The sequence below is a fragment of the Puma concolor genome, chromosome D1 (assembly GCF_028749965.1).
Source record: "Puma concolor isolate L17-30 chromosome D1, mPumCon1.1.hap2, whole genome shotgun sequence".
Taxonomy (NCBI): domain Eukaryota; kingdom Metazoa; phylum Chordata; class Mammalia; order Carnivora; family Felidae; genus Puma; species Puma concolor.
This window is the reverse complement of record NC_141676.1, coordinates 10,040,473-10,062,697: the sequence shown is the minus strand read 5'-3', so window position 1 is coordinate 10,062,697 and position 22,225 is coordinate 10,040,473. Positions and strand designations below refer to the sequence as shown.

General features: G+C 46.7%; 1 protein-coding gene across 1 annotated transcript; it reads left to right on the top strand.

Annotated features, from left to right (window-relative positions):
• The first annotated feature begins 15,137 nt into the window (after nucleotides 1-15,137).
• On the top strand, nucleotides 15,138-19,390 carry TMEM216 (transmembrane protein 216). The gene is made up of 5 exons (XM_025915647.2): nucleotides 15,138-15,283; nucleotides 15,868-15,969; nucleotides 16,534-16,626; nucleotides 18,324-18,525; nucleotides 18,817-19,390. Exons 1-5 carry the CDS (start codon nucleotides 15,271-15,273, stop codon nucleotides 18,830-18,832), a joined length of 426 nt encoding a protein of 141 aa, XP_025771432.1. The 5' UTR covers nucleotides 15,138-15,270; the 3' UTR covers nucleotides 18,833-19,390.
• Nucleotides 19,391-22,225: the final 2,835 nt, after the last annotated feature.

The following is a 22,225-nucleotide window of genomic DNA, read 5'->3' as shown; positions in this document are numbered from 1 at the left end:
CTCAAAATATTCCAAGCTCTTGCGTTGTTAATGTATTTGCTGTGGTGCTGTGTGCTCAGTGATGTTGTTGTTACTATTGTAATCGTTGGGGGCACCGCGGACCGCGCCCATGGTAGACAGCAAATATAGGCCATAAGTGTGCGGCATGTCGTGACCACTCCACCGACTGGCTGTCCCCATCTCTCTCCCTCTCCTCAGGCCTCCCTATTCCCTGAGACACAACATTATTGGAGTTAGGCCACCGAATAAGCCTAAATGGCTTCTGAGTGTTCGAGTGAAAGGAAGAGGTGCACATCTGTCACTGAAAGTCCAAAGCCAGCGTGACTGAGCTCAGTGAGGAAGGTGGGCTTCAAAAGCCAAGATGGGCCGAAAGCGAGGCCTCTTCGGCCGAGCAGGGAGCCAAGCTGTGAATGCAAAGGGAAGTTCCTAGAGGAAATGAAAAGTGCCACTCTGGCGTTCATACACACGAAGCAAAGCCACCTAGTTGCTGGTTCCCAGAGAGTCTGAGCGGTCTGGAGAGAAGACCAAACCAGCCTCAACAGTCCTATAAGCCGGCGCCTAACCTGGAGCAAGGCCTGAACGCTCCTTAATTCTGTGAGGGCTGAGAGAGGTGAGGAGGCTTCGGAAGGAAGGTCCGAAACTAGTGGAGGTGGGTTCAGGAGGCTTAAGGAAAGAAGGCATCTCCAGAACATCAGAGTGCGGGGGGAGCAGCTGCAGGTACACAGGCAGGACCCTCCCTCCAGCAAAACGATTACAACTCACTGGAAGCTCGAGTGACGGTTCGCAATTTTTAGCAATTATTTTGTAATTAAGGTATATGCGTAGTTTTTTTAGACATGATGCTAGTTAACACTGGCTTGACTGCAGTGTAGTGTGAGCACAACTTAGATATACACCAGGAAACCAAAGCATTCACTGGACTCGCTCTATTGCGATGTTTTTCTTGTGGCGGTCTGGAACATTCTGAGGGCCGCCTGTGCGCAACCTTAGCGTCGTAGCGTGAGAGCGGCATGGTGATAGGTCAGCGAGTGCCTGTGGCTGTGTCCCCATAAAACTATGGACACTGAAATCTCAATTTCATATCATGTTCTTGTATCACAAAGTATTTTTCTTTAGACTTTTTTTTTAGCCACGTAAAAAATGTAAAGCTACTCTTAGCTCAAGGGCTGTGCAAAAACAGGCTAGATTTGCCCCGGGCCAAAGTATGTTGAGCCCTGGTTTAGAAGCCTAGAATCAAGTTCTGGGGAAAGAGAGACTATAGGTAATCTGCTGTGCTGTCGAGACTTTAACAGATATCAGGGGCGCCTGGGGGGCTCAGTCGGTTAAGTGTCCGACTCTTGATTTCAGCTCAGGTCATGATCTCACGGGTTCGTGGGTTTGAGCCCTGCGTTGGGCTCTGTGCTGACACCACAGTCTGTTTGGGATTCTCTTTCTCTCAAAAAAAATTTTTTTTAACAGTTATTGAAAAAGTACAATGTTCAAATAAACCGTGTAAGGGGGGGGTGTGTGTGTGTGTGTGTGTGTGTGTGTGTGTGTGTGTGTGTGCGCGCGCACTTAATATGTTCATGTGGTACAAAATTCAAGTTCTAAAAAGGTCTATGCAATTAATCTTTCCATTGCTGTATCTCAGCCACTGAGTTCCTTCCTCCCCACCCCCCCCCGCCCCTCCCTGACAATCTACATTTACTTATATACTTCTTATAAACACTGTAACATGTCAGAAACATTTTTACAAAAAAAATATACAAAAGACAAGAACAAAACAGTTGTCATCATCCTATCCCAGCCATTTATTTCAAATCTTGGATGATATGTGTATATATTTTCAATGCAGGTGTGATTATGGGGAATATGCCATAAACCAGTTTACTCCCCACCTCCCCCCACCCCCCCCACCCCCAACTCAGCAGTAGGAATGTGTTTTTTAAATGTGATGTTAAATTAACTCCCTGGGGACAGTCAGCTTTCAAAGTTCAGAGGAAAGAAAAGAATTTTACAAGTGCTTAAAGACTTAATAGCATGCAGTTTCTGCTGGCTGACCAGTGCTCCAGCCAGTAACTAGAAAAAACCCCAAAAAGATAAACTATAAAAAATCGTCTCTTAAAAGGGCTTCAGAGAATTACTGAAGGAAAGAGGATTGGGAGACCTAAAATTCTATAGCAGGGAGATTCACAGAGAAGCGAGCTGACAGTTTGCGGCAGATTTTTCCCAGGGGGCATTTGCTGATTCTGGGTTTGAGCAAGAAGCTAGGAATCCAAGCATTTCCCAGATGCGGGTTACATAGCCAGGAAACCAAGAGGCCAGCCGAGCTTAGTGGTCTTATCACACTGGAGGAGCAAAATCGAGGGCTAGAGGAGCCTTAAAAACAAAACATTATCTCCTCAAGATATTTACCTAATCTTCGGGCCAGAGGCTATCAAAAGCTAAGCCTCAAAGCTCTGAGAAGCAGAACAGAATTTTTGGCAGATTTATGGAGCTGATAATTAGAATCCAGGAGGGAACAGTAAGCAGATAAAAAGCTCTGGAGGACCCCTTACCAGGAACACGATGAAACAGGTAGACTGGTACCTATCAAAACTGGAGTGCAGCCTCAAACCATGTAGTTCCTGAGTGAGTTATCTGCCTTGCAGAGAAAAGAGTGGAGGAAAAAACATCTAGAGACACTATTACTTATTTATTTGAGAGAGCAAGCACCCATGTGCAAGTCGGGGAGGAGCAGAGCGGGAGAGAACGAATGCCACGCAGGCCCCTCACTGACAGTGCAGAGCCCAACGCAGGGCTTGAACTCACAAACCATGAGATCACGACCTGAGCTGAAATCAAGTGTTGGATGCTTAACCGACTGAGCCCAAACAGCTCCTTGAAGATACTGGAGATTGAAGGGAAAGGTCGAGGGGCAGTCCACACTCAAAAGAGGGGAACTATGCGAGAAAATTCCCTATTTGTGCTGCTCGTAGCTTGATAGTAGACAAAGTGGCACGTACAATACGCTGGCGGAAAATCCCAGAACCATAGCCCCGAGCCCGGGCAACCGGAGCCGCTGGCAAGAAAGGTGAGAATCTCAGAAGGGGAGGAGCCAGAGAGGCAGGAATCCCCAGATTCTGTCTGTCCACATTTCTGCCCAGGCTCTGGACCACGCGTGTGCAAGCCAGACTCAAGGCCGCTCGGCCAAAGACAGATGGAGACTGGGATTGGAGTCGTCACCCAGTAAGTGTGGTCTGCGGTGTGTATCCAGCCAGGCTGATTACCTGATGCAACCAAAGGAACATTGCTCTTTGCAGACACAAGTAACGGAAACCGGAGTGTCCACACCTCAGCATTCGGAACTGACACGGACACCGAGACGAACCAGATCCTGGAATTAACAGACAAGGGTATTAAAGCAGCAATGGAAATCCGTTCTCAGCAAAATGATAGGTGACCTCAGCACAGAAACCAATTATTTTTGAAAAACAGAAATCCCGGATTTCTGAAATAAAGACATTTGCAAATAAAAGACATTTGCAGATAAAGAGAATTAGTTGCCAAGAAATGCTGAAGGAGTTCTTTGGCTTAAGGGAAACGACAACAGATGGAAACTCAGATCCTCAGAAAGGAACAGAGCACATCAGAAACCGTGTCTAGTTAAATCTTTTCTTTTTTCCTGTTAATTTCTTTACAAGACATATGAGTGTAGTATGCACATTGTTTTCAAGTACGCAGGATATTGGCCAGTATACGTTGGGCCATAAAACAATTCTCAATGCATTTAAGAAACAATAAATTTAAAAGGATAGAGAGTGGGGCGCCTGGGTGGCTCAGTCGGTTAAGCGTCCGACTTCGGCTCAGGTCACGATCTCACGGTATGTGAGTTCGAGCCCCGCGTCGGGCTCTGTGCTGACTGCTCAGAGCCTGGAGCCTGTTTCAGATTCTGTGTCTCCCTCTCTCTCTGACCCTCCCCCGTTCATGCTCTGTCTCTCTCTGTCTCAAAAATAAACGTTAAAAAAAAAAAAAAAAAAGGATAGAGAGTAAGTTCTTTGATAATAACGGGACTGAGCTAGAAATCAGTAACAATAAGACAGCCAGGTGGTCAGTCGAGGTCCAATCAGGAGATAGAAACCACATGGTCATTTAAACACGACAAGTTGGGGCTCCTGGGTGGCGCAGTCGGTTAAGCGTCCGACTTCAGCCAGGTCACGATCTTCGCGGTCCGTGAGTTCGAGCCCCGCGTCGGGCTCTGGGCTGATGGCTCAGAGCCTGGAGCCTGTTTCCGATTCTGTGTCTCCCTCTCTCTCTGCCCCTCCCCCGTTCATGCTCTGTCTCTCTCTGTCCCAAAAATAAATAAACGTTGAAAAAAAAAATTAAAAAAAAAAATAAATAAATAAATAAACACGACAAGTTGACTGTAAAGAATCATTAACGACAAAAGATGTAGAGAGAATTCTAAAAGGGTACCTGAGGGCTGAAGGAGAGTACCCAAGGGAGGACAAGCTTGGCAGAGTCCCCAGCCCCCAAGGCCGGGGGTCAGACCTCACCACAGCCCACCGGGTGTAGACAAGTTCACTGGTTTGCCCAGGCCAGAGCTGCTTCGCAGTTGTTAGGCAAGAAACAAGCCTGCCAGGACACAGGAAAGCTGAGGCTGGTGAGCAGGTGCACGGGGGGTAAGGACACCACCTGCAGGCACCAGGCCCAGAGCACACAGTGTCCGCAGGTGGGTCAAAGCTGTTGGGAAGGTGACCAAAGGAGTTAAGAGTGTCCTATGTGTGCGAGGCCCAAAGCGCATGACCTCCACATGGCGGGGAGGGGGGGGGGGATGGGAATCAGTGGGGAGAAGAGCCAAGGTTGGTGAGCAAATGTACAGAGGGAGTTGGGGCACTGCTGTGGGTACACAGTGTCCATGCCTGAAAGGCTTTGGGGAAAATCATCCCAGGCGTAGATAAGAGGCTGAGGGGCGCAGATGCATAGAATTAGGGAGGTGCCCCAGGGCAAGCCCTGGAGCATGCAGTATCCTTGACAGGAGGGCCGCAGCAAAGTAGTCACTGGGCCCGGACCAGGTCTGCAAGGTTGCTGAGGGAGTGCCTGCTTCACCTGATGCCCCCCTGTGCACCTGCAGTGCTGACAGGCCAGGGCAGGAGCAAGGAAAAGCAAACCAGAACTCACTGGAGCCTAGAAAGACCCGTCCTTTCCTTCCTTCAGTGTCCCTCCGGCGCCCTCTACTGACAAAGCTAGCATCATGCTCATGCTCGCTGTAAAGGAAGCACCACTGCCAGTCCACTAACATACTGAAGGGTGAATGTGGAGCTAAGAGGCAAAAAGCAGATAATAGAATCCGTCTTTCTGGCTACTCAGATTGCATATGCACCCTTCTGCACCTGTTTGAACTTCCCCATCAGTTCTGTTCCTACCAACAAGATCGATCTATCCTTCCAAGTGATGTTCTCCCCCTTCCCCCCAAATGAGAAGACACAGTGCCAACGGTCACTGTATCCAGAGCTGGCTATAGTAATCACCCTACGGTTTTGGTCATGGTTGCACTAAATATTCTCTTACCTAAAGATTAGATCACAAAGCTGACCTACAGGTTGTACATAAAATGGGAAGTGAAAGGGGGAAAATGGTCAGTAGATGCAAATGAACACACACAAGAACCAAAGAAACCCACGCGAAACCACTACGGTCCTCGTTTTTGTAATTGGTCTCTTTGTAACTGGCCACGAGGTCGGAGCTGATATCCATGGCAGCCTTCTTCAGCTACCCCCTCCATGTTTCCCTTTTCCTCGGCTGAGAGTCTGCCGCTTGGGGCTCTTTAACCCAGTAGAGTGAGACAAACGCTCATTCTGAGTGATGCTCGTCTTTAACTGCCCTGCTTTGCGTGGAGCATGGTGTATCGGGAGGCGCCCCAGAGGCTCCTCTAGGCTCCAGACATAGGTTTCGTCGCCTCCATTGTGTAGCAGCGGTGGAATTTTCCCTTGAGAACCAGGATCAGTTACTCCGGCCAGTAGATTGGACCCCTTCCCTTTTCCTTGCCCATTGGTTTAGTGGCATAAGGAGCCCAGAATGGCCACGTGGCAGTCCCATCTTCCAATTCAGTGGTTCCATTCTCGTGTCCCCTTGTGGACCATTCCTCACTTGGGAACTAACGTCTCCAAATCAGCAGGCTCTAACTTTTCAGAATAAGAGGCAAAAACTCTACGGGTGGGGAAGGTATAATAGAAGAGTCATTCCTACTCCCGTCCCATTGTTCCTGGCCCCATGTTTGCTGGCCAGGGGGCTGACGGCACCATCAAATGGCCTCTGATTCAAAGACCTACTTCATTCTGTAAATCAACCCTCATCCTTTCATGGTGTTGTCTCCCAACTGGTGCCGTAATTGAGTCTTCAGTAAGCCGTTCCACTTTGCAGTTAAGCCCCCTGGTTCCAGGTAGTGATGCACGTGCGGGAAGACTTGTTAATTCCAAGGGCAGAAGCCCCTGGCCACACTTCCTCTGCTGAGAAATGGGTATCTTGATCAGACGCAGTGCTGTACGGAGTACATGGTGTATGTACATGACATCTCTGTCGGGAGGGTCCTGGGAAACAAGGCTCCAGGGTGTGGGTGAGCCAAGGCTGGTGGGCGGGTGTGCAGAGCAGTCGAGGCACTCCTGCATGGGGCTGGTCTAGAGCCTGTGGTGTCCGTATCGGGAAAGTTCTGGGAAACTCCCTCTGGGGTGCAGCAAGCTGAGGCTGGTGGGCAGGAGTACAGAGGGATCCGGCTGGTGTGAGGCTGCGGCAAGGGGATCCCAAGCCTGGGGTGGAGGCTAAAAGACGGCTGCGGGCCCCTCCCCTCTTAGCACACAGCTGTCCCCCCCCCCCCATACACACGTCTGGTGTGACAGACTGTGCAGCGAGAGCAAGAACAATAAAAACGCAGCACACTGGAACCAGGACGAAAGCCCCCTTCTTCCTGCAATGTCCCTCTAGCGTCCTTTTATCATCATGCTCACTGTAAGGGCGAAATGCTTAGAGTCCAGTCCACTGTCACAGAACAGGTACTGACAGGTGAATCTGGGGCTGAGGGGCAATATAGTGATAACTGCCACACTGAAAAACCACTACATATTTAGAAAGTAAATAATAGCACTTGTAAACAATCCACAGATCAAAGAAGACATCAGAAGGGAAGTTAGAAAGTCCTTTGAATGGAATACTAATGAAACGTAAACATTTTTAAATGCCTGTGACGCAGCTTTTATAGAAAAAAAAGATCTGGGGGCCCCTGGGTGGCTCATTCAGTTGGGCATCCGGCTCTTGATTTCAGCTCAGGTCATGATCTCACGGTTCGTGGGGTCGAGCCCCCCCATCGAGCCCTTCGATGACCGTAGCTTGGAGCCTGCTTGGGATTCTCTGTCTCCCTCTCCCTCTGCCCCTCCCCACCCCTTCTCAAAAAAAAATAAATAAATATTGTTAAAAAAAAATAAAGATTTTTCTCTCTCTCCCTCTTCCCCCACTCATGCTGTCTCTCTAAAAATAGAAAAAAAGATCTACAATCCATGGTCTAAGTTTTTATCTTAAACCAGAAAAAAGAGCAAAGTACAAAGAGGAATAAAACACCAGAACTAAAGAGAACATGGGCAAAGAATAAAAATATATATAAAGTCAAAGTTAATTCTTTGAAAAGTTAATTGATAAATCTTTACCCAGACGGATCGAGAAAAAGAGAAGACACATATTAAAAATGAAAGACGGAATGTTCCTATAGATACTATGCATATTAAAAGGATCATAAGGTTGTTGTGTATAGACAATTTTATGCCAATACATTTGACAAGTGTTATGAAGTGAACGAATTCATTAAAAGACACAAATCACCAAAACTGGCCGAAGAAAAAAGAGAAATTAAATTCATAATGAAAAGTTTCCCCACAAAGAAAACTTCAGGTATGGACGACTTCACTGATGAATTCTATCAAACATTTAAAGAAGAAACAATAGGGGCGCCTGGGTGGCGCAGTCGGTTAAGCGTCCGACTTCAGCCAGGTCACGATCTCGCGCTCCGTGAGTTCGAGCCCCGCTTCGGGCTCTGGGCTGATGGCTCAGAGCCTGGAGCCTGTTTCCAATTCTGTGTCTCCCTCTCTCTCTGCCCCTCCCCCGTTCATGCTCTGTCTCTCTCTGTCCCAAAAATAAAAATAAATGTTGAAAAAAAAAATTAAAAAAAAAAAATAAAAAAAATAAATAAAGAAGAAACAATATTAATCCTACACAAGCTCTTTCAGAAAACAGAAAAGGAGAGGGGCACGTGGGTGGCTCAGTCAGTTAAGTGTCTGACTCCTGATATGGGCTCAGGTCATGATCTCAGTTTCATGAGTTGGAGCCCTGGGTCGTGCTCTGTGCTGACAGCATGGAGCCTGCTTGGGACTCTCTCTCTCCGTCTCTCTGCACCACCCCCTCCCCCCTTGCTCATGCTCTCTCTTTCTCAAAAATAAATAAACTTAAAAAAGAAAATAGAAGGGGAGAAACATTTCCCAATTCAAATGATTCTATGATACCCTGATACCAAGATTGACGAATACTTCACATGGAAATAAAACTAAAGATCAATATCCTTCAAGAACATAGATGCATGGGGCACCTGGGTGGCTTAGTCAGTTGAGAGTCCAACTTTGGCTCAGGTCATCTCACAGTTCATGAGTTCCAGCCCCACATCAGGCTCACTGCTGTCAGTCTGTCAGTGCAGAGCCCGCTTCAGATCCTCTGTCTGCCTCTCTCTGCCCCTCCCCTGCTTGTGCTCTCTCAAAACTAAATATTAAAAAAAATAAAAAAGAACATAGATGCAAACATTTTTTTTAATTTTAGCAAATTGAACCTGGCAATATAAAAAGAATAACAACACACCATAAACAAGTGGAGTTTATCCCAGGAATATAAAGTTGGTCTAACATCTAAAAATCAATGAGTGCAATTCCCCAAATCGATAGAATAACGGAAAAAAGGCATTTGATCATTAAACAGATGTAGCTGTGACAACATTCAATACCCATTCATGATGAAAATACTCTGTAAACCAAGAGGAGAGAAATCCATTTACCAGGTAACTGGCATTTCTGAAATGCCTGTAATTAACCTACTGTGGTGGAAGACTGAGTGTTTTCTAAAATCAGGGAAAAAGCACGTTTCATCCACTTATACTACATCTATTCAACATTGTACTAGATGGCCCAGCCTGAGCACTAGGAGAAAGGAAAATAAATAAAAGGCATGTATATTTTTTTAAAGTATGCTCTAGACGCAACACGGGGCTCGACCTCATGACCCTGAAATCAAGAGTCACACACTCCACTGACTGAACCACCCAGGCACCCCAAAAGCCCTACGTATTGAAAAGAAAGAAGCAAAACTGTCCTTATTTGAAAATGATCACAGTGAACATAAAAATTCCTAAAGAATAAGCAAAAAGGCATGACAACTAGTAAGTTAGTTTGATTTATCAGGGCACAGGATTCAAAGATGCAGCCAAATTAGCATGTAGAGGGGAATTTATAGCCTTAAAACAAACAGAGAAGAAAGACTGAAAAGGTAAGCTTGAAGTTTCCATCTCAAAGAGAACACCGAGTCCTATAAGGAAGGAAATGAGGAAGAGCAGAAATCTATAAAATAGAAAACAAATATAAAGGGAAGAAGACCAAACCCAGAAGTTGGTTCTTTGGAAAGATTAATAACATTGATAAACACCTATCAAAAATAAGAAATAAAGTTATCAGGAAGAAAAAAGACATCATTACAGATCCCATAGGCATTACAAAATACGAGGCTGATGGAGTTCCTGACTGGTTTGGTTGGTAGAGATGTGACTCTTAATCTCAGGGTCGTGAGTTCAAGCCCCATGTTGGGTGTAAAACTTACTTTAAAAAAATGTATGTATAGGGGCGCCTGGGTGGCTCAGTCAGTTGACTGTCCGACTTCAGCCAGGTCATGATCTCGCGGTCCGTGAGTTCGAGCCCCGTGTCGGGCTCTGGGCTGACCGCTCAGAGCCTGGAGCCTGCTTCTGATTCTGTGTCTCCCTCTCTCTCTGCCCCTCCCCCATTCATGCTCTGTCTCTCTCTGTCTCAAAAATAAATAAAACGCTAAAAAAAAATTAAAAAAATGTATGTATATATACACATACACACACACACACATATATGGATGTTATGAAAAACTTCACACCAACATATTTGAAAATTTATAAAAAATGGGAACATCTTTGAAAAACACAAATTTACCCAAACATTACTCAAAAAGTAGAAAATATAAATGATCCTATACATATTAGAGAAATTTCATTATTATAAAATTTCTGACAAAAACAGTTCCAGGTTTAGATGGCTTCATCAGTGAATTATTCTTCTAAAGAAATAAACCTCCGTTACACAATCTCTTTCATGTAACAGAAAAAGAAGGAACACTTCTCATTTCATTTTATGTGGCCAACTCAACCTTAATACCTAGGTCCTTACAAGAGAGTAAAATCACAGATCAATCTCTCATAACATATGTAAAAACTTGAGCAAAATATTAGCAAATGAAGTCCAATGATGTATAAAAAGGGTAACATATCTACCAAGCATCCCCAAGACCACCCCCCAGATTCAATGATTTGCTGGGAGGACTCACAGGACTCAGCATACAGTCCTGTCCATGGCTTTGATTTATTACAATGAAATGATACAAAGCACAGTCACAAAAAGAAAACGTGAAGTCTAGAGGAAACCAGGAGCAAGCTTCCAAGAATCCTCTCCCAGTGGAATCACATAAGATGTGCTTAATTCCTCCAGCAAGTTCTGACGACACGTAGGAAGTGTTGTCTACCAGGGAGGCTCATTAAAGACTTGGGTGTCCAAGGGGGCACCTGGGTGGCTCAGTCGGTTAAGCAACTGACTTCGGTTCAGGTCGTGATCTCATGGTTTGTGGTTCAAGCCCCGCATTGGGATCCGTGCTGACAGCTCAGAGCCTGGAGCCTGCTTCAGATTTTGTGTCTCCCTCTCTCTCTCTGCCCCTCCCCTGCTCGTTCACCATCTCTCTCTGTCTCTCACAAATAAATAAACGTTAAAAATAAATAAAGACTTGGGCGTCCAAGGATTTTACCGGGGGCTGGCTACATAAACAACTTCTGCTTAATATGCACCTACTAAAACTCCAGACTCCTGGAAGGAGACAGGTGTTCAGCAGAAACCACATAGTTTGTACAAACAGTTTAGGCACAGTGAGCCACTTTGGATTGGTGGAAACGTTTTTTTTTTTTTTTTTAATTTTTTTCAACGTTTTTTATTTATTTTTGGGACAGAGAGAGACAGAGCATGAACGGGGGAGGGGCAGAGAGAGAGGGAGACACAGAATCGGAAACAGGCTGCAGGCTCCGAGCCATCAGCCCAGAGCCCGACGCGGGGCTCGAACTCGCGGACCGCGAGATCGTGACCTGGCTGAAGTCGGACGCTTAACCGACTGCGCCACCCAGGCGCCCCAACGTTTTTGAAATCCGAGTTGCCAGACAGTGGTCAAAGGCGAAGCTTTGCAAGTAGGATTTCCTAAGGATAGCAGTCCCAGGCCTGCTCTGTCAACTGTTTTCTGCATGGTATCATCACCAAATGGGTTTCTTTCCAGGAAGGCAAGGCTAATTAAACCTTTGGAAATCAATGTAATTCATTCCATTAGCAGAATAAAAGGGTAAAATATGATCATCTCAATAGATGCAGAGAAAGCAGTCAATAAAATATATCATCAGCCTGTCAGCAAACTAGGAAGAGAAGGGACTTAAAAAAAATTTTTTTTAATGTTTATTTATTTTTTTGAGAGACAGAGATAGAATGTGAGTGGGGAAAGGACAGAGAGGGAGGGAGACACAGAATCCAAAGCTGGCTCCTGGCTCTGAGCTGTCAGCACAGAGCCCCACGCGGGGTTTGAACTCACCGACCATGAGATCATGACCTCAGTCGAAGTCGGATGCTTAACCAACTGAGCCACTCAGCCACGAGAAGGGACTTTCTTAATGTGACAGAGTATCTACCAAAAAAGAAAAAAAAAAGTCTATATTTAACATATTGATGGTGAAATTTTTTTCTTGTGATGAGAACTTTTAAGATTTTCTTCGCAACTTTCCAATTTGCAATACAATATTATTGACTATACGTTAGCATGATGTACATTACATCCCCATGACTACTTTGTTTTATAACTGGAAGTTTGTATCTCTCGATCCCCTTAACCCATTTTGCCCACCACTCACCCTCATATCCTCCCGTCTGGCAGCCATCAAATTATTCTTTGTATCTATGAGTTTTGTTTGTTCATTTTTTTTTTAAGTTTATTTTGAGAAAGAGAGAGAGAGAGCCAGGGGAGGGGTAGAGAGAGACGGAGAAAGAATCCAAAGCAGGCCGTGTGCTGTCAGCGCAGAGCCTGATGCTGGGCTCGAACTCTCGAACTGTGAGGTCATGACCTGAGCTGAAGTCAAGAGTCTTCAAGAGTTGCTCACCTGAGCCACCTAGGTACCCCTGTTTTGTTTCCTTTTAGATTCCACCTGTAAGTGGAAACATCCAGGTATTGTCTTTCTCTGACTTATTTCATTTGGCATAATACCCTTAAGCTCTATCCATGCTGTTGCAAATGGCAAGATTTCTTTTATGGCCGAGTAGTATTCCATTGAATATACAGAAAGAGCACATCTGCTTTCTCCACTCATCCGTTGACAGACGCTTACTCTTTCTATATTTAGCTATTGCGAATAATGTTGCAGTGAACACAGCGATGTATCTGTCTTTTCAAATTAGTGCTTTTGTTTTCTTGGGACGAATACCCAGTAGTGGAGTTACTGGGCCATGTGGTATTTCCATGTTTTATTTTTTGAGGAACCTCCATGTTTTCTAGAAGGGTCGCGTTAATATACATTCCCACCAACAAGTGCACGAGGGTTCCCTTTCCTCCACATCTTGTCAACATTTGTTATTTCTTGTCCTTTAGATACCAGCCATTCGGATAGGTGTGAGGTGACATCTCATTGTGGTTTTGACTTACATCTCCCCGATGACTAGTGACGTTGAGCATCTTTCCATGTGCCTGCGGGCCATCGGTAGGTCTTGTTTGGAAAAATCCTGTTCAGGTCCTCTGCCCGTTTTTTTTCATTAGATTTTTGTCTGTTTTGTTATTGAGCTGTATAAATTCTCTATAGATTTTGGATCTTAATCCCTTACTGGATACATAACTACATTGTAATTGCTCCCTCCTCCAGGCGCCCTGGCTTATTAGGCTGCTTGCTCAGAAACGTGCTAAGTCCTTGCCCTGGGCTTCTCGGCTGTGGCATCTATTGTGTGCACCTCTATCTGGGCTCACAGGACTTGAGTGCCGGGAAACCAGGTATGTTCCCGCTGCTTGCTGTGCTGTGAGCAATTCAGTCTTATCCCCTACTCTGGGCACCTACAGAGTCGTGGCAATTTTACTCCTCGCCATCCTCTATGACAGAGGTGACAACGTTTTTCTTAAAGGGCCAGCTGCAGTATTCCAGGCTGCAGGCCACGTTTTCTCTGTTGGCAACCACTCAGCTTAACCACGGTAGCCTGCCGAAGCTGTTTACAGTATGCAAATGAGTGGATGTCCTTGTGTTTCCCCCCTCAGAATTTTAAGTACAAGAACCAGCAGCTGGCCCACCTTCCTTCTCAGGTGGGACATGTGAGGCTCAGAGGAACCTGCCTAATGGCTCTTATCCAGCAGGCAGTGGAGGTAAGGAAGTGGAGGTGAAGGTGGCCCTTTGTTGGTACATCCCTTTCCACCTTTCCCCACTTTAGTCTCTGCTTTTTTTCACCGGTGCTAAAGAAAACCTCCAGCTTGCGGTTAAGTTCCTAACAATGGGAGGCACGAGCCGAGACCGGAAGACAGGACAGGGGAGGGAAACGTAATCGGTAATTCAGCCACCAGCTTCTCAGACCGCCGCCCCCTGGCGGGAGGATTTCTCCCTACGTCTCTCCAGGTGCATGGAGTTGCTCCTGCTCTTTCCCCTTTAGGACTAACAACAGATTACCGTCCCACCTCCATTCCAACTAGGTAGGAGCACAGCACTGTCCTTAAAGGTTAATCACTCGACTCAAATGACCTGTTTCTTGCTCTGCGGGGACTGACTGCGGGTCAACAGTCAAGGCAGCTGGAGTCCTCTAAAAACCCTCTTTCTTTCCACTCCCCTGCGGGAAGTAACACACTTTACTCCACGTTGTCGTCAGGCTTCAAAACCCAGTTCACAGGCCATCTCTTGGAAACTTCTTTTTCTTTTCTTTCTTTCTTTCTTTCTTTCTTTCTTTCTTTCTTTCTTTCTTTCTTTCTTTCTTTCTTTCTTTCTTTTCTTTCTTTCCTCTTTCTTTCTTTTCTTTCTTCTTTCTCTCTTTCCCTTCCTTTCTCTCTCTCTTTCTTTCTTTTCTTTCTTTCTGGAGACAGTGTTTCTATTATTGTTTTTAATGTGCGTTTATTTGTTTTAAGAGCACACCAGCCTGAGAGCGGGGGGAGGGGCAGAGAGAATCCCAAGCGGACTCCCAGTCCTCAGGGCAGAGCCTGACAAGGCGTCCATCTCACGAAGTGTGAGATGTGAGATCATGACCTGAGCCAAAATCAAGAGCCCCAGCTTAACAGACTGAGCCATCCAGGGACCCTTTGGAAACTTCTTTCAGGTCCCACCCAGGAGTACTTTGTCCTCTCAACTCCCCCTGCACGTTCTGGGGTCACGTGGTGATTACGTTTCATCTGTGTGTCTCATCCGTGCTCCTTGGAAGGAGCCTCTAGTTCTGATTCGCTTTGGTGTCCGCTAACTACCTGGTTCGTAAATCCGCCACACAAAAGACCGATGCTAAACCCAACCAGGCGTTTGCCCAGCACCGTCGCGCAAACCGTTTCTCATTAAGACCGCTATTAGAAAAAAGAATCGTGGGGCTAAGGCCTATTTACCAATCCCGCGGTCACACCGCCACAACTGACCACTTCTGCCAATGCACTGTCACCTGGGGCTGGGGGGGCCGAGAACTGTCCCTGCCCCGGAGCCCTGCGGCCGACGGCTTCGGGCGCAGCCGCTGACCCCCCTAAGCCTCAGCGAGCCGAAATCCCAGCGCAAGCCTTTTGCGCCGGCAGTCCTCCCCGCGCACGCGCAGCCGGCCCCCGGTCGGGCCCCGGCCCTGGAAACCATAGAGTGCCGGGGATAAGCAGAGGGGCCAGAAAGCCGGGGTCGCTCCATCTCCTGCTTCCGGCTGCGCCTCGCTGCTCTGGGAGCGGCTGTAGCGGCGTACGCAGTTTCCATGGGGACTGAAGATGGCGCCGCGAGGTGAGATTCCGGAGGTGTGTGAGTCGCTGGTCCTGATGCCTTCAGTGCCCCTCTCTCCCCTGCCAGAGCTCGACCTCAGCTCTTCTTCTCGGGTGTTAGGGACATCGCTCCTCACCTGTCCAGAGTGGGGTTTCGAGCCCCAGCCACGCTGAGTGCGTGAAGGTCTTGAGGTGCAGATCTCAGAAACTCCCCAATCCTGGGCTCGGCCTGTTCTAGGCAGGATCGGTTACAGATTTGCTGTGTGACCTGGAACAGGCCATTGCTGGCCTCTGCGCGCCAGTTTCTTCTCCCAAATAGTGACGGGGTTAGATCTTAGAGCGGCCTTGCCTTTCACCCCGAAGCCGAGTCGAGTTGGACGGCGATTCCCGGGGAAAGGGGGGATTGAAGGAAGCCCCCTACACACACACGCACGCACGCACACACCTTCATCATCATCAATCGGAAGTGCCCCGAATGGCCTCTCCCACTACTGCGACCTCGTGTGTTCTTCAAGTTAGATACCGAACCATTCGAAGAACAGAGATTGAACAGAGATTGAGCTGCCCCCCCCCCCCCATACCTCTTTTTTGTGCTTATCTTTTCAGGTAAACGACTGTCCTCCACCCCGCTGGAAATCCTGTTCTTTCTAAACGGGTGGTATTATGCCACCTACTTCCTGCTGGAACTCTTCATATTTCTGTATAAAGGTAAGGCCTGGGGCTTGACTACCATTGGCCCCAACATCCCTTCCCCACTTCAGCCCAGAGCCAACTCCCATCAAGTGCCTTCTTATTTTTCATTCTTTCCTGTAGCTCCTCTTCGCTGCAAGGTAGAAGGCTCTTCATCATATGGCTTCTTTGAGAATGATTCAGTAGGAAGCCCCGCAGCAAGAATCTCCTGAGTTTGAGAAATGTGGGCTTCTCCATCCTTACTCTCCCTCATCGCCTCTTTTCAGAACTGCACGTTAAGCTCATTGGTGACCCTCAGGATCTATTCAGCGGCCAGTGTACCCTTGTAGATCCGATCATTTTGGAGAATGGGGTCCTCACAGACTTTGGCTTAGGAGTAAAATCTCCTAATAATGCGCGTGCCTCCAACAGTCGCACTATGAGTTAACATATCCTGCAGCAGGTGAACAGATCCTGCCCATACCTCGTGAACTAGTTCATGGAAAGCTGATAAGACTCGTGCCCTCATTATCCCCAGGTGTGTGGGTGTTCTTGTGGGTGCCGGTGTATGCTGTTTGCAAACTCTGGCTTTTGTGTTGGCAGCTCTCCTCCTACCATACCCAACAGCCAATCTAGTCCTGGATGTGGTGATGCTCCTCCTTTACCTTGGAATTGAAGTGATCCGACTGTTTTTTGGTGAGTGTTGGCCAGAGAATCCTTCCATTCCGAGAAGAACTGCTACCTGTAACTTGATTAACGAGAACAAGTACATAACCTAGTCTCACAGTAAGAGATTGGATCTAGTGGGATGTCTCATTATGCCCTCTCTGAAGTTTCAAGCGGCTTCCTATTTTGGGTCAGATCTGTTTGTGTGTTGCTCTGTAGGGGCAGGAGTGGGCAGTAGCAGGAGATTTTAGATTGTTCCTCCCGAACTGCATAACTGCCAAGAGAGCCTGGTTCCTCTCCCTGGTTTGCTTGGGAGAATAGATTTACCTGGAAGGAACTCCATGTTCAAGGCAGTTCATGTCACCCGAGTCAGCACTCAGGTCCCTTCCACTTCTCTGAACAGGGGTTTCTGTAGGACAAGTTTATCCTCAGGTCTAGAGCAAACCTCCTATTAGTTAGAATAGCTCATCCCATAAAACACAAAGAAGAAACAATACTTCCAACACATGTAATGAAGGATGAAGAAGGTCCACATAAATCAATAAGGAAAAGACAACCTAATTTTAAAAACTGTTAAGGGACACGAATAGGCAGTTCCCATAAGAATAATAAGAGGATCAATAATCATGATAAAATGCCCAAACTCACTAATAAAAAGCAAATTGAAACAACAAGGTAACAGTTTCATCCAGCAGATTAAAAGTATTTCCAAATACCTAGCATTAGATTGGGTGTGAGGACCAGGTCTCTATATTCCCACACTCTTTGGGAACGTAAATTACAGCAGTCATTTTGCTAATCATTTTGCCATGTAAAATTGTATTCTTGGACCTAACAATTACACTTCTAAAACTGGGTGAAAAAAACAAACACTTCCACAGATATGTAAAGATATCGATGTGTTTTGTAACCTGAAATCATTAGAGGGGTGCCTGGCTGGGTCGGTCATGGAGTGAGCGACTCTTGACTTTGGGCTTGTGAGTTCAAGCCCCAAGTTGGGTGTAGAGATTACTTAAAATAATACATTCTTAAGGAAAAAAGAAATTAGAAACAACCTAAACATCTGTCAGTACAGGATTAGTTAAATTATGGAATTGCTTCAATGAAATCGTTCATAGCGATTAAGAAAAGAATAAGGTAGTTACATGTGGCAAGCTGTCTAACTCCTGTTAAATGGGAAAAAACTGTTAAGTTGAAAACAGTATGTAGAGTATGATTCCATTTTTATAATAATAGTAATATGTAAGTATACACACATAACAAAATCTGAAACAATATACATCGTTCCATAAGAATGGCTATCTCCAGTGAGGAATCATGGGGTCTTTTTAGTTTCTAGATTTTCTAAAATTATTTTCTGTATTTGTATTAGTTGGAAAGTTTTCAATGATTATATAATTAAAAAAAATATTTCCCCCCAAGTAAAGAACCCATTGTCCCAGAGTGGGAGCCAGACCTGAAGCGGGACCTTTGGAGTGAATGACTCCAACCCTAATGGCTCCTCCAAAGCCTCTCATTTTGAGCACAGAGGGACCCCACTTATAATCCTGCCCATCTCCATTCAGGACCAGTTTTCTCTGCCTTGCCGGTCCATCCCATCCCATCCCATCCCATCCCATCCCATCCCATCCCATCCCATCCCATCCCATCCCATCCTATCCCCCCATTTTCTCTGAGCCCAGGGAAAGCAGGCCACTGGAGGTGACCCCATGGGCTGTGTCTGACAGGTACCAAGGGAAACCTGTGCCAACGAAAGATGCCACTTGGTATTAGTGTGGCCTTGACCTTCCCATCTGCCATGATGGCCTCCTATTACCTGCTGCTACAGACCTACGTGCTCCGCCTGGAAGCCATTATGAACAGCATCTTGCTTTTCTTCTGTGGTTCCGAGCTGCTGCTTGAGGTGCTCACCCTGACTGCTTTCTCCAGGTACTGCTGCTGAGGGACCATTTCCTGTCACCTGAGGGTTGGGTTCCCATCCCGTCCTAGGGAGGGATTCATTGTTCTTCTGAAGCCTGACGGGTCTCTAAAGGATTGCTAAGGGGAAAGAGGTGTCTGTGAGATTGCTTTTCCTATTTAGGGTAGACCGTTACCCAGGGAAGACATTCTCCTTGTTCTTTGGGGCCAAGAGGCTTGGAATATAGAATAGTTCAGGCCAGTCGCTTTTGTTCACTGGTCTTTTAACATTTTCTTTCTTTCTTTCTTTCTTTCTGCCATCAGTATGGACAGGATTTGAAGTGCAAAAATTTCAGCCAGCAGTCCTCAGGGGCTGAGACCACAGATACTTCTGGTCTTTAGGCACACCAGTGAGAAGTGGTGGGTCACGTTGTCCCGGGAAAGTTGCAGCTTTTCCTCAACACAGATATTTGGGCAACAAACTGAGCATCAGGCCACTGGGCATCATCTTCTAAACCAGGACCATCAGCCTGAGAGACTGTTCTACACACCAGTGTAGGGAGGGGCAAGGCTGTCCCAAGCTGGCCCTTCTCAGAACCAGTTCCCTGCTGCCCTCAAGTCCTCTGTGATCCTTGTGGCCAGAGCCTCTTGTGTGGACCACGGAGGCTCGTTGGGCTTCCAGCAGGACTGGAGCCCCACACTCCCCGTACGTGCCGTGCCACCCCTGTCACCCGAGCACAGAGAGCCTCAGGATGTCTGCCCCTAGAGTGACGCAAAAGCCTCTCACCTCATTCCTCAGAGACTGAGCTCCGGAACTTTTTTAGTAGCTCATAGTGTTATTTTTCTACTCTCATCATGAAACAAACATTATTTTATAATAAACATGTATTTTCCATCATGGGGGTTGCAGCCTTTTTCTTACGGCACCTGTCTCTAGAATTTCATCCACAAGGGAAGGGAGCGACTGTCCCGGCAGGTTTTTCTCAGGCTGTGCTCGGCGACCCAGCGTGAACGCAAAGGCAGCGATGACTTTCTTCCCCCAGCGGTAGCCTAGATTAATCCCTAAAGGCAGCAGTTTCCATATCTTCTTCAGGCCTGTCATCCTGTAAAAGACTCTGCTTTATATTCTTTGCCTCTGCCCCCAATCCCGCATCCCCGCGTCTTTTCCCTCCTTCCTCTTACAGACAGCTGTCAGCTGCTTTCCAGAGTGAGGCATAAATAATTGGAAGAGGTATAGTCAAAACTTGGCAGCATTTTTGTCATCTAGTTTAAAATTTCAATTTAATGTAAAAGGAAACCCTTTTTTTTTTTTTTTAATAATCTGGGGAAATATTGTCCTATCTTAGTACATCATTCCTTTCTCCAAGCAAGAGAAATATTGTCCTGAGTACATCATTCCCTTCTCCAAGCGACCAGCTTTACACCTGTTTCTCATCTTACTTGGTAGTGGCTTTTTTTTGTTTATTTTTCTAAGTCCCAGGACACATGACAGAATTCACTTTAGAAACCCTTGAGCCATATGGCTCTTTGCTATCAGATGAATCCTCTGATATCTACTCTTGCTCCCAGTAGAAAGTGAATTGGTCTTTAAGTGTTTTCATGCTGGTTTTTAATTCTGCTTATTTCCTGGGATTGAGCTCATTTTCATCCTGTGAAGGTCACCGCTGTCCAAAGCACTGAGACTTTTCTCGTTTCCTACCTCTTCTGTGTCCTTGCCTCCTAGCTGCCTTTGGGGTCCATCCAAAAGCTATAGTAGACAGGTGTAATCAACCACGAGAAACAGTCACAAAAAATCCAGTGGGAACCTCCCTGATATTTGTCACAAACCCCGCTAATCCCCTGACTTTTCTGCTGCTCACACTGCTTTCTCTATCTGTGCTTTGAAGAAGTTGCTGGCATCAAACTGGACAGGAACTTTTTCCATGGCCTCCCCGTTTCTTCGAGAGGTTCAGTGGTTAAGGTCACTCTCCTGGCAACACAGATAAAGGAATGAAAGACTCTGTTGAAGTTTAGAGTTGGCTTATAATTTAAAACGGACCTTAGAAATGAATCTAATCCCCCACCTTGCAGGCTTAGCGATGAGGAACAGCCAAGCCTCACACACCTGGTTAAACAGCTGGAAATAGAAACCTTGTCTGAGGAGTCTCCGTTTAGATCAAGCAAACTCTATTTCAACAGGTACCGCTTGAGGATGAGAAGGAGTGGTTGAAAATGGGGATAGGCTACAACAGGAAGTCCCCTCATTTTTTCATGCTTATCTGGGAGCTTCGTGCCTCTTGCTTCCTGTGTATGGCTCCACCCATGTTCAATCTTCCTGGTGCTTGTTGGAGCCACCTGTGCGGGTGCAGTCACACCAGAGTAGAAAGAACATCATTCAACAGACACCGAGGCAGCAGAGGACAGGAATGAGGACAGCCAGGCTTTCAGGGTCAGTGTGGTACAGTGGAGAGGACCTGAGTGAAGGAGCAGGCCGTGGTCACAGGTGCTGGTAGAGACCTGCTCAGATATTCACACTCGTGGCTAGAACTTGTCAAGTGACTGCAGTGGCCATCTCTAGAGGCTGAGTTGTGGCCCAGTTCAGGAAGCACTTTGGACCCACAGATTCAGGTTTCTGGCTCTATACCCTGACAGCAATGTGTAGGAGACTACTGTCCCATCCAGGGCCTGGCAGAGTATATTTTAATCCATGCTTCGATCCTAGGAGGCAGAAAATCAACTTGAATGTGAAGTCAACTTGTGTCTGAGCGCATTTAGCTTAAAAAGTAAGAGTTGGGATTTGAGCCTAGAGTAACCCAAAGGTCATCCCTTTCTGTACCACCATGGTAGCTCTCCGATGAAGGATGTGTTTCCTTCTCTAAGCCACCAGTCCTCACGCTTTACTTTACATAAAAGTCATCTGGGGCATAAAAAGTAGGTTTCTAGATTTCACGCAGAAGTGGATGCAGGCAGAGAAGAGGCACTTTTAGCAAGCACAGCATGTACCTGAGACGCAGGGGACCACGTTACTGGCCTGGACTAAGCACACTTACTTCCCTCACGCTGCTTCTGGTCATAGAGCTTCTGGGGCTCTCCCTCCCCCTGGAAGTGTTTTTTTATGCCAGTCTTGCCTGTGCTCGTCCCAATACTCATTCACTATCACCTGATCTCTGGTTCATCTTTTTATACATGTGACTCTCCTCTTGCTCACCTGGCTTTCTGGAATTCCAAGGAACTGACTCACAACACTTGGCTGAACTTTCCAAATGTGTACTTCCCGACGTTTAGACAGCAATCCAGTTTCCAAAACACGTTCACGTTATCTCTGATTCTTAAGACACCCCTGTGTGGAAGGCAGAATAGCTGTTCTCAGCTCAGAGGAGACAGGCTATGCTGCTGTCAACAGCCAGGTAAACAGACGGTGGAAGCAGGCACTGCGAGCACACTTCCTAAGTCCGGGCAGAGGAATCTTCCCTTCCTGAGCGTGAGAACATCAGAACATTCTCCTTACTCTGAGCATGAATCTTAGGGATCTTAAAGGATAAAGGACTTGGAATGTTTCTTTCCCTAGGTTAGATGGCTAAGGAAGAAGGCTAAGCCTCAAGGGGGGGCACTTCCAAAGGTTTGCACTAGAGGCCTCCTCGGTGCACCACAGGCGCCCGGGTGCCCGCCAGGCGATTCCAGCCGAGGGCTCAGGGTTCCGCTACCATCCCACAGACTCTCCATCAGCCCATGCCCACGTCCCAGACACCTCAAC

Coding starts and splice junctions, on each gene's coding strand:
- TMEM216 (XM_025915647.2), top strand. Junction 15,970..16,533: donor CTTCATATTTCTGTATAAAG/GTAAGGCCTGGG, acceptor TTGTGTTGGCAG/CTCTCCTCCTACCATACCCA. Junction 16,627..18,323: donor AGTGATCCGACTGTTTTTTG/GTGAGTGTTGGC, acceptor TGTGTCTGACAG/GTACCAAGGGAAACCTGTGC.